Raw genomic sequence first — 12151 nt, 5'->3', positions numbered from 1 at the left:
ACTATAAGGTTTATGCACCTAGTACCACAGAATAGAACAAGTAGCTACTATATATATATATATATATATATATATAATTAGGACTAAAATTTTAAAGCATAATATGCTTATTTTTTTATACATGAGAATATAAGATAAGGATTTAATTTTTAACCATAAATTTGTTCACGTCATTTTTTGATTCAATGGGAAAAGATAAATTTTCAAATGTATCTATTCTGTGGATTATCCATAGATAACAAGGAATTACTGTTTATTATATTATCTATGAATCATAATAATAATAATAATAATCTATAAGCCTTGATAAATTACTATCTGATAACTAATAATTTTTTTATCTTATGTTGATAACATTTTTTTTAGTTTTTCAGTTATTTGTAATTCATCAATGACTGTAATATATATTAAATGTTCAAGTTCAGTAATAAAAATAAATTGTATATATTTATTATGCTATACTTATCATTCATGTATACTATTCATGTTTAAACATTTTTAATTGTAAACATATTTAACAACTAAAATTGAGTTTTATTTTACTACGGATTTAAGGTATGTCTCATTCTAAATCCAATACAACTTTCATAATTTTTAAAGCTTATTCAGAAGAAAATGAGCCAATAGATCCATATATAAGTATTTTAAAAAATCAGGGATATGAAGCTCATTTAATACCCACTTTAGAATTTGAATATCATAACTTTGATATCCTTAATCACAAACTACAAAATCCACACGATTATTCTGGTTAGTATAATTTGTTGTTATTATTTATATTACATATGCATTTTTATTTTTTATGCTGACATATTTACAATTATATTAAATCTAAATAATTGTAAACTATTTTTATATACCTACATTAATTTCTATATTTTATTAAATAAATCATAATTAATTAATAAAAATCAATTTTATAACTGTGTTCACAAAGATTCAAATTATAATTGCTTAAAAAAAACTACTTATACAATTACTTGTGATTGTAATTCTCTATTAATATTATTAATTTTTTAATTTAGGTATGGTAATAACTAGTCCAAGATGTGCCCGTGGAGTCATTAAGTGTTTGGCTGATAGTAGGCTAGATGAAAATTGGCTTAAAAAACCTATATTTGTCGTTGGAGAAACAACATCTCGACTGGTAAACAAAGAGCTCGGTTTTGAGCCAATTGGGGCTGATAGTGGCAATGCCATGGCTTTGATACCTATTATTTTAAAATGTACAGTATTAGAATAGAAAAATAATTACCTACCGTTTGAAGTATTTTATATTATTAATGCATATTTTTAATTTTTAGATGAATTAAGTAAACCATTATTAGCTCCATGTGGAAATCTAAATCTAAATATACTATCTGATAATATAAACACTGTTAAATTTGAGAATATAGAAGTTTACCGGACTATACCACATAATAATTTAAAGACAAATTTAGATATATTATTGAGTCAAATTAAAAACCAAATAGGAGTTATTTTTTTTAGTCCTTCTGGCTTTCGTGCAATATTAGATTTGATGCCAAAACAATTATTTAGTCAATTATATGTAAGTATAAATTTAAAGATCAATTTAAAGAATTTAGCGATTTTAGTTTTAATATTAAGGTGAATTTGTTTTATTATTAAATTTGAAGGTACACCATAATATTTGCTATATTAAGTTGTAAGTGTATAATATTATAGTTTAAAATAATCATAACTATTCAAAATTAAAATATCCAAAAACCACTTTAATTAATTACAAAAAATGTTGTTAACATTAAAAAACAGATAGCAAGTTAACTTATATATTGAAACTGACAAAGCGAAATGAAAATTGTAAAAATTACAAATTTTTTATGTAACATATTAATCTTCTTTTCTTCTTGAAGATAATATTATACAAGTTGAATCAAGCACAAAAAATCAGTTTTAAAAAAAGTTGGTTAAAACGTCTGATTTCAATTTTTATTGTCGGACAAAAGGTTTGAGTACAATGACTGGAAAGGATAGAGAATGTAAGATATTTTAATATTTCATAGTTTTATCAACATTTTCGTATTATTATAAGCAATAAATCCTTATCAAAACAAATCTAAACACCTTTACCAGTTGTATTCAGCGCTTCTGCAGTGATTGGTCTGATTATTGAACGTACTTATTTATAAAAGATCAACCTTTTGATATATTATCGTTTTATTGCTTATAAGTTATAGCTTTTTATAAAATTGACAAATATGAAATATTGGTGTTACAGAAACAAAATCAAAAAAAAATATCAATCTAATAAAGAATATATTATATATAAGATAATGATTTATCCAAAATTTTAGGTTTTATATACTATTTGGTTTGTAATTTTATTATCAATACTTTCTTAATTCATTTAGTAGGAATTGTCATCAATAACTAGTTATTGACGTTAATTTCTTATTAAATCAGCCGTTATTGTTATTTAATAGTCATTATCAACATTAGTAACATACATTGTTTTCGGTAACATACTATTATGTTTATATTATATTTATATATATGTACATAGTATATACCTCTATAATAAATTATATAATTAATATAATTATAAATGAAAATTTAATAGAATATTTTGTCCAACTTTTTTTTAAAACGGACTTTTTAACCAATTACCACAAGTTCTTGGTACCTATGATTGGGATGTTCTGTAAAAACATTAAATTAGTTTAATATTTAATAACAAAAAAGATTGGGAAGATTTAATGTAATGAATTGATATTCTTATTTAATCTTATAATGGATAGAATACACTAATTTAATTAGTGAAATAGTTAACAAAAATAAAATTCAATTTTCCAATAGAAATAGAGTTATCTCAATTGTTTTTAAAACATAGATTGATTTGTGATTGTAATGTAGTTCAAAATTTTTTAAATAATTGAGTTTTAGCAATGTCTAACTATGTTTAATTTATATTTTTAAATAATTTTAATTTTTACAGATTTTTGCTATCGGTCCTACTACAGGTGCTGCTATTAAGGAAGCTGGTTATATATTAACTGGGATATGTGAAAAACCAAAACCAGAGTCTATGTTAGAGATGATACAATCATTTATTGAATAACTCAATCGAGTATTGATTTATCAAAATTAATACATAACTTTAATTTACAAAATATAAAATATATTCTATAATTCTGTATGACATAGAAAATATATTTCAGTTACTGACAGATGGTTTTATGTCTATCCCAATTGGTTACTTGGCATTTCCTGAAAATATAAAAATATAACAGTAATTTATTTTAAAGTTTAAGTTTATCATAAATTATATTCAATGTTGTTAATTACCGGCTACAATACCATTGCTTTTTACACTTAGAGCACCTATTTTTTGCCGGTTGTCTACAATGAGCACAAATATTTTCCTTGGCTTCAAAATGATCAATATGTTCATATGTTTCACTTAAACTAAAATAAAAATAAAATAAAACAGAGATATCACTCTTCACTATGTTTTAATGGCCTGAATACAACAAAATTTAAGTTCTTTTATAATAATTGTAAGCTAAACTTATGAAAAACCTTGTATTACATTTTCAACTCTTAGCTACTTATACAAAAATTTTTATGAAATATACCTACAAAATAATTTGCAAATATTCATGGTTTTGACGAATTTTTGTCAATATTTGAACTTCAAATGCTAATAAAAAAAAATTGTGCCTATGTATTCTTATAATTTTTTAATCACTATAAGAATAACTTATGAGGAACTTTGTATTAAATTTTCAAGTATTTTGATAGGGCCAAAAAAATTTTATCAACACTTCAAAAATATTTTTTCAGAAAAAAAAATAGATAGCTAAAAAAAAGTCAAAATATTTTGAAATTTTCAAGTATCTACGACTTATACTTTTTGAATAATAACAAATATTTAAAATCGTTTGAAGATAAATCGTTATCGTTACGCAATTTCATAAAAATTTAAAATTCAAACGCACATAAAATTTTTCCTATAATGATGTTATGAGTTTTCTCTATAGCTACTTGAAGGAAAACTTATGGAAAACTTAGTGTTATAATTTTAATCCTTAGTTATGAACACAAAAAATTTTATGATTTTTCAACTTATTTTTATTAATTTTTATTATTCAACTAATTATTTGCAAATTTTCGCGTTTTCGACAGATTTCGTAAAAATTTGAACTATAAACGCTTATAAAAAAAAATTGTGACTAACGATTTTTAATTTTTTTTAGCTACAATAAAAACAATTCATAAGGAACCTTGTATTAAATTTTCAAAACTTTTTGGTCGTCCAAAAATTTTTTTATCGACACTTTAAAAAAAATTTCTCAAAAAAATCGAAAATTTCAGTGGTCTATAAGTAACTCAAAAAAAGTCAAAATTTTTTGAAAATTTAACTTTATACAAATACCACTGACATTAACATTTGGTGAAAATTTCAAGTATTTTCAGTGATTAGTTTTTGAATTACAACCATAAAAAAAAATCGATTTGGTCGAAAACTGGTTTTGTGTAAAAATTGCCGTTTTCCGTCATTTTTTTTTTTGTTTTTCTCGATTTTTTTGAAAACTGTTGGAAAATGTTAACTTTTTACCTCTATAATGCACCAAGGATATTCACTTTTACATCGGAAACCACCCCCATAGTTTGAAATTGGAGCATTATTTCGACTAGTTATGCTGTACACAGACACACAAAAAAAAAAAAACACACATTCATTGTAAAATCAATACATTCATCACTTCGTTCAGAATCTAAAATGTTATTCTTTTGTAACAATAATTGCATTATATTTTCTTTGACAAACTTATTGGTAGAGAAGCTACTAGCTAATTAAAAATGTTGTTTAAGTGGCCAGTAATTGAAAATTGAATACAAGGTTTTCCATAAGTTTAGCTTACAATAATTATAAAAGAAGTTAAGATTGGCCAATTAAAACAATTTTATCTTAAGTTTAGATTTTTACGAAAATCAAAATTTCACGTAAAATAATAATTACATTATAATAATAATTTACTAGATATCAAATAATTTTAGATTTTTGTTATAGTAAAAATTATTAGTCATATAGAAACTTGAAACATACACCTGTTGTTTAAATTGGCATTTTCTGTACATGATTTTATTTTATGGTATCCAGTTCATTTAAACATAAACCACCTTTTTCACCAATTACTGGAAAATATATTCTAGGCGCTAGGCTGACAAATCATCTCCGTTCAGAATCGTTTTTCGTATACATTTGATACCTATCATTGCATTTCAAGGTTCACTCGATACCTACTATACAGCTGAATGTTATACCCACCGGACCATCTTTTTTTCTCGTGATTATTTAGAATATTAAGTACCTAATAAGAAATGTTTACTTTTGAGTTTTGACTCTTCAAAGTTGAATATCTAATCAGTTTTACTAACCCCAAAAGCGATAAAAAATACAAAAATCACATCATAAAATAAATAGGAACATTCATCGATACAATCAGAATCTTAAAGAGGAAGAAATCTATATACAAATAATACTACTGTAATTTAATTTAATCATGCTCTTTGAAAAAAAAAATTAAGTTAAATTCTATAAATTTAATGATATACTTACGATTTAGCTACATCATATGAGTCATTTCCAAACAAATAAGCCATTTGAGCTCTAGCAATTTTTTTCCATTGTTTAGTATAAGTGTTTAAAATAGTAGGCCTTATCTAATTGAAAGAAATAAAATCTCAAAATTAATAATATTAAATATAGTTTAAATAGTTTTGTTTAAAATGTATTATTTTTTATTGATAATTATCTGCAAGGCTCGTAAGTTTATATATTTGCATACACATTTGCTAAGTAGGTAGGTACTGGTTTTAAATTCTATATAGGTATATAATATAAATAGATTTACGTTTCTTTGGGATTCTATAGGATTCAATACATGCAATTTTATTTTACATATAATATAAATTATATTAATTTCAAGGTTTTTGGCATATTTAATCTAATTATGCAAATTGTTTAGTTATTTTTAACAGTTAGAAAATGTAAGAAAATTGTAACATTTATTTAAAACTAAAAAGATTTTCGACATTTCATAGTAATCGCTGTATAGTCAATTTAGATTTTAGGCATCTATAATCAATATAATTTTACACCAATAAATACGTTTGAAACCCTGAAAATAATAGACGCCTACAACTTCAATAAAAACTATAAACAAGCGCATGAAAAAAATGTATTTAAGTTAAAATTAAATTAATTAAAATAAATGTTTACGGGATTGGCTGGGATCCAAATTTAGATGTGTTATAACTATACCTGTCTAATGATTAATGTGGATAGGAGTAATTTATTTTCAAGACTAAAGTTTAATGTAAGTATAAGTCTAGATAGATGGAAATGAAATTTTAGTTGTTTACGTTTTTGCTTAGTGTTCCTGGGCCATTATAAGTAAAAACAAAACCGTATTTACAACTTGCTCCATCAGACCTATTGTGTAGTGACGCAGGGATAACATTTAAAAAAAATAATATCTAAGTACTTAGTTGACAGATGAAGAGGAATTAAACTATTGCTAATTGCATTTTTAGATCAGTTATTAGTTAATTGTAGTTAAGTTTTATTCTAGGATATTTTGTTCTTTGGTACAAATATCTAGCCTCAAGTTCTATCTTTATATAAGATTTATTAAAAATGGGGAAAGTGAATATTGATTTTTGGGTTTGTGTATTAATTGTTTAGAGTGGAACGAGAAGAACTTGATACTGCATTTCAAATCGATTTTATTAAAATGAATATTGTATTGTTTATATCGAGATCCAAGGGGACATTTACGAGGAATTTCAATGTCAGTGATTCGCAGTTATTCCGCACAATTTTCGTTGAAATTGTATTTTAGTTTATAGGATCAGATGAGAGGGATAAGGCATAGAGAAAGAGGATCAGGCTCTTAAGGTTTATTATATAGAAGAATGGTCACTCGATAATAATTTAAATTTTAAGTTTATTATATTATTATAATATTATATGGTACTTATTAGTTGGGATAAAAATTATAATGAAGTCAAAAAAATCGTTAGATTTATTTCCATCTGCAGGCAAATAAGTTGGTTCGTTGAGACTCGAGAGAAATAAAAGATAGGTAATTTATTTTTTAATAATGAAGAATGAAATAATCTTCTTCTGACCTTGTATTAATGTATCTATTACCCATCATATTATTGATTATGCTTGGCATTAAAATCACCTATATAAAGAATTAAGAATCTACCAAGACTTTAGATGAGTGAGATAATTTGATTTATTGGCATAAAGAAAAGTAAAATGATTATATAATGTTTAAATGATTTTTATTTTAACCTTTATGCAGCTTATTGGTAAGATTTTTGATTTTTTTTTTCACTTCATTATAAAAAAGTAAAGATTTATTTTTACCTATTAAGAGTTTTTATTGTGTGATTAAAAGCTTTTTGACAGTGTATTACGTTTTTAGGAGCATATATATTATGTAGAAGGTACCATAAAAAGTGAAAGTATTAAAATGATTTTTACTACACAAACTTTTACAAGCCCTGCTATTTATAATATCTTACTTCAGCATTTAATTCCATTATAAGAGGGCGTTTAAATCCCGTTGAAACTTCTGTTAAACTCAACCGATACAAACATTGTTTTAAGTGTATCAATGGGGGAATTTGATCCAAAAGACAATCATTGAGTAATTGTTGTAACTATTTAATATAAAAGAAAATTAATACCTATATGTAAGTAGGTATATTATAAATAACAGATAAAAACAAAATATATATTAGGTTAGCCTATACTAAATATTTTTTTACTTATTATCAATTTTGTATAAATAGTTTAAGTTATATTATGTTTTATTCATAATAAATTTTCTTAGATATATTAATATTTAATATATGCAATTTATTATGAGCGGTACTCCTTTCGCCCAAAAATAACCTTTCTTTTTTTTGACCACGTCCTCTTTTTGACCAAAAATGATAAAATAGTTTCCTCTTTTCGCCTACAAATAATTGCATTCTTTTCACCATGCACGTTTTACATTTTGGAAACCACTGTCTCAAAATTAATAATTTTAAAAAAAATCATATAATAATTAAATAGAAAAAATAGAAAAATATATAATTATTAATTATAATTAACAATAATTTATTAAATGTTAAAAATAAGGATTTAAAATAGTGTTATCGATGTATAATAACTAATAAGTAATATGATCAGGTTACAACTTAAATAAATAGTTTGTTTTGTTGTTGTAAAATAATACAAATATTCATATTAATTTTGACTTACAACTTATAAGTAATTATAACGTTTTTTAAAGTGTATATATTTCGAGAGAGAAGTCGATACCTTTATACACTTTTCTCGACTGACTATATTAATAACAATCAAAAACCCTTCGAAATAGTATAATATATATAAATAATAAATCAGTCCATAAATTATGTAGGTACGTATTACCTACGTAAACGTAATGTTAATTATTATTAATAATTATATATTTTTCTATTTTTTCTATTTGATTGTTATATGATTTTTTTAAATTGTTAATTTTGAGACAGTGGTTTCCAAAATGTAAAACGTGCAACTGTTGGCGAAAAGAATGCAATTATTTGTAGGCGAAAAGAGGAAACTATTTTATCATTTTTGGTCGAAAAGATGACGTGGGCAAAAAGAGGAATATCATTTTTGGGTGAAAGGAGTTGCGCCCCTTATTTTTCTACCTAATATATACCTATTATTGTTTTTAGGTTATTGATTGATCGAACAGATTTAAAAATAAATATATAATCAAGTTTCTCATTATTTAATTTACCTGCATAAGATTTTTTTTCCGAAATTGAGTTATTTCATAACTGTTACGTAGCTGTTCCGAAGTAAAAAATTCATGTAAACTTAACCATAAATGAGCTTCTTGTTTTGGTATAATATTATTTGTTTCATCCATTATTTTCCATGAATTATCTGTCAAAAATACACTCCAAGTAAATACAAATTTTACTAGTTTATAAAAATATTGTTTAGTTAGTACCCACTTATAATACCATTAATCATTAATACCTATTTTGAGTATAGGTACTTACCTTGAAAGATATATTTTTTTTTGTTTTCCAACTTTATCCAAGGTTTTACGTTTAATAATTGACATATTAACATTGGTACATCATTATTAGTTGTCATTCTTGTAGTAACAGATAAAGATAAGCTATATACGATATACACATAAAAACATTTATTGGTTACATAATATTGTAAATAAAACTATTTTAATTTAGATTTATAATTTTACTTTTTTATGTGTAGTAACATGTTAAACATTATGCCAATACAACAAATTCCCACTTCAAATTGTATTTTATGTTTATGTTCAATTATTTCATCTACTACTGACATATCATTTATTTTTGAGCCAATTTGAAAATTATTTGTGTTTCTAAGCCCATAATTAAAAAGAAAAAGAAATAATTATATACATAAAAAATAGATTAGTTGTTAATATTTAATCAACAGTATGTACCCAATAGCTATATGCGTGACTGCAAATATAACATGGTCAAATAGATCCAAAGCATAACTTCCTAATGACTGAACACCTTCTTCGTGAAATAGTATCTTTTGTAACAGTCCAACCGCCACAGTTTCATGAAATAACTTAAATAGTAATTGAGAATTAAAATTATATTAATTGTATTATTTAAAATTATACAAATAATAAATAGACAGTATTATTTAAAAACAATAATTAAACATTTAAATCTTACGATTTTCTCATTAAAAGTAAAAAAAAATGTAATATGTTGATACTTTATAATAAAAAGAGTTGTGATTGTAAATCACTCAAGAATATAGAAATATCTTTCTACTAAAAATTCTATAATATACTAATCTAAAGTAATTTAATATAATGATGATTTATCAAATATTAAAAATATTTATAAAGAAATGTAAATACAAAAATAATAATAAAAATAATAACAAACAAGCTTCATACTATATAAAAGAAAACTATAATTTTTCAAAAACATATTATAATGAACAAAATAAATTTACAATAATTACTTAATGAAATATATTAAAATATTTTATATTGGAATAAAACACCATATTCATAATTTTTCCCCAAAATTTACAATAAAAAGATTTATTTTTAAAACAGTTAGTTCTAAACAAATTTATTTCTAAATTTAAGCAAAAAATGTTTATTTTCTACTATTTTTTACGACATTTAACTCTTACAATTGAATTTTTATAGTGTATTTGGATATGTTCGGACCGGTCCAGACGATTTTGAGTCTAATGAGTAACTAAACCTGCTTTAATCCGCAAGGCCTACATGGGTCCACACACACAGTACATACATTTTACTGAATACTTATCATATCAATAAAATATACTTTAAAGAATAAATTAAATATAATTGTAATACTTTTTTTTTGAACTTAAATAATTTAATTTAATAAAAACTTACGATAAAATATAATGTGAATGATTGTGTAGGATTTGGTATAATACATAGTAATTCTGGAAGTACTTTTTCTCTCCATATAGCCACACAAATAGCTTCATGTACAATAATAGGAACCTCAAAAGTACAAATTTATTTTAAGATAAAAATTTCATCAGACATTAAGGCACAATTTTGGTAATAGTTCTTTAACTACTTTTCCGTAACTGATGAGCTGGTCCTTAATATATTCTTCTCGACCTTCAGAAGCATCCAATGTAGCTTGTTGGTTAAGTTTTTGCAAACGATCATGACTATCGTACCATCTGAAACACTCGTTTTTTTTTTGTATGTATATAATATTAATATTTAAAGATGAATTAATAGTTACATTTTTGTTCCAAGTTCATTAAGTTTTGATTCTTTAATGTGGTCAATAAAAAAATCAACATCATTTTGTGATATAATATCCATCATAGTATACACTGTATAACTTTAATAATTATTTAGGTAATTATAAATAATAATAATAATACTAATAATTATAAAAGGTAGATAACTTAATCGAGTTAAACTGAAATTCTAAGAGGTTTTGTCGATAATTTTTCTAGTAATATTTCCTTAGTAACCATTAACCTGTCCCTAATAATATAGTAATAAACTCAAATTGTATTTCAGTTTCATTCGCGTTCGTTCGCACAAACAGTGATAAATGTAATACGACGTGTATATTGTGTATCCAGGACAACTGAATTAGATATCTACTTAGTATACCTACATTACCTACCATAGTCTATAATACATAATATACCTATGCAGGATGCGATCAGATATAAAATATTAAAATACGGGACTATATATATAATTATTATACGATAGGTACTAAGTATAATGAATACATCAAGGTAAAGTATTCTTTATCCCGATGAGTGTAAATAATACTTATATAAAGAGTACAAAGCATATATAAAGACAAACGTGTTCCACACAAAACCACAAAACACTAAGCGTTAACTGACGAAATGTAAAAAATATAAATATCTCATATAGAGACTGACATTGAGAGAGAAATCATATACCTATCTACAAATAATATTTACACGTATTGTACTGTAATATCATTGATTATAAATATTTATAATGAATGGTAATATGTATATACCTATCGTCGGTCGTCGTCGCCTCTACAAGGGCTGTGATCCATTACGGCAACGAAGACTAAAAACAGCTATTCATATTCCAATAATTGAATTCCATACATACAAATCGCAAAAACAATATTATTTTACAAATTCATAAATCATAATAATATAGGTACAATAAAAATTTGCTCCATAATTAATATTTATATGAAGATTATATTTTAATTTTACGTTATTTTTTTACATATTTTAGTATGTATGAAAATAGACATAATTTTTAAAAAGGGACAATTTGGCGTCCAGTAAACGGTCGGACAACGGGATAGATTCTTGAAATACGGTACTTTCCCGCATAATACGCGACGTCTGGCCATAGTGCCACAATAAATTTACGTATTATTAGTATTTTTTTTTTATTATTTAAAGAATTAAGGCTTTAACAGCGAAGGTTATTTGACTGACAATAAATTGTACATGGTATTTAGTCTATTAAAATTAGGTGTTACATTATAAACAAGTTATACATTTAACATTGTTAGATTCTGAACGGAGAGATGAATA

At 24.1% G+C, this 12151-nt stretch overlaps 2 protein-coding genes across 3 annotated transcripts; one reads left to right on the top strand and one right to left on the bottom strand.

Moving 5' to 3' along the window:
* Positions 1 to 355: 355 nt before the first annotated feature.
* LOC114123817 (uroporphyrinogen-III synthase-like) lies at positions 356 to 3191 on the top strand. Of its 2 annotated transcripts, XM_050204125.1 has the most exons (5): positions 366 to 750; positions 1026 to 1226; positions 1305 to 1552; positions 1878 to 2003; positions 2960 to 3191. In XM_050204125.1, the coding sequence occupies exons 1-4, from the start codon at positions 558 to 560 to the stop codon at positions 1974 to 1976; spliced, it is 741 nt and encodes a 246-aa protein (XP_050060082.1). In that variant the 5' UTR covers positions 366 to 557; the 3' UTR covers positions 1977 to 2003; positions 2960 to 3191. The 2 variants fall into 2 exon arrangements, with proteins under 2 accessions (XP_027842718.1, XP_050060082.1); XM_027986917.2 differs by lacking the exon at positions 1878 to 2003 and having other exon boundaries at positions 356 to 750.
* On the bottom strand, positions 3053 to 11163 carry LOC114123816 (zinc finger MYND domain-containing protein 10). The gene is made up of 11 exons (XM_027986916.2): positions 10840 to 11163; positions 10666 to 10774; positions 10473 to 10586; positions 9522 to 9655; positions 9294 to 9437; positions 9088 to 9209; positions 8820 to 8968; positions 7567 to 7704; positions 5588 to 5691; positions 3310 to 3429; positions 3053 to 3231 (listed from the first exon to the last, which is right to left on the bottom strand). The coding sequence occupies exons 1-11, from the start codon at positions 10923 to 10925 to the stop codon at positions 3183 to 3185; spliced, it is 1269 nt and encodes a 422-aa protein (XP_027842717.2). The 5' UTR covers positions 10926 to 11163; the 3' UTR covers positions 3053 to 3182.
* Between the last annotated feature and the right edge of the window lie 988 nt (positions 11164 to 12151).

This window comes from Aphis gossypii, chromosome 3 (genome assembly GCF_020184175.1).
Source record: "Aphis gossypii isolate Hap1 chromosome 3, ASM2018417v2, whole genome shotgun sequence".
Lineage (NCBI taxonomy): Eukaryota > Metazoa > Arthropoda > Insecta > Hemiptera > Aphididae > Aphis > Aphis gossypii.
The sequence above is the reverse complement of the archived record's forward strand: the minus strand, read 5'-3'. Positions and strand labels throughout refer to the sequence as shown.

Coding starts and splice junctions, on each gene's coding strand:
- LOC114123817 (XM_027986917.2), top strand. CDS start 558: ATGTCTCATTCTAAATCCAATACAACTTTCATAATTTTTAAAGCTTAT. Junction 751..1,025: donor AAATCCACACGATTATTCTG/GTTAGTATAATT, acceptor TTTTTAATTTAG/GTATGGTAATAACTAGTCCA. Junction 1,227..1,304: donor GATACCTATTATTTTAAAAT/GTACAGTATTAG, acceptor TTTAATTTTTAG/ATGAATTAAGTAAACCATTA.
- LOC114123816 (XM_027986916.2), bottom strand. CDS start 10,925: ATGATGGATATTATATCACAAAATGATGTTGATTTTTTTATTGACCAC. Junction 10,775..10,839: donor AATGAACTTGGAACAAAAAT/GTAACTATTAAT, acceptor CGAGTGTTTCAG/ATGGTACGATAGTCATGATC. Junction 9,210..9,293: donor ATGTTACTACACATAAAAAA/GTAAAATTATAA, acceptor TATCGTATATAG/CTTATCTTTATCTGTTACTA.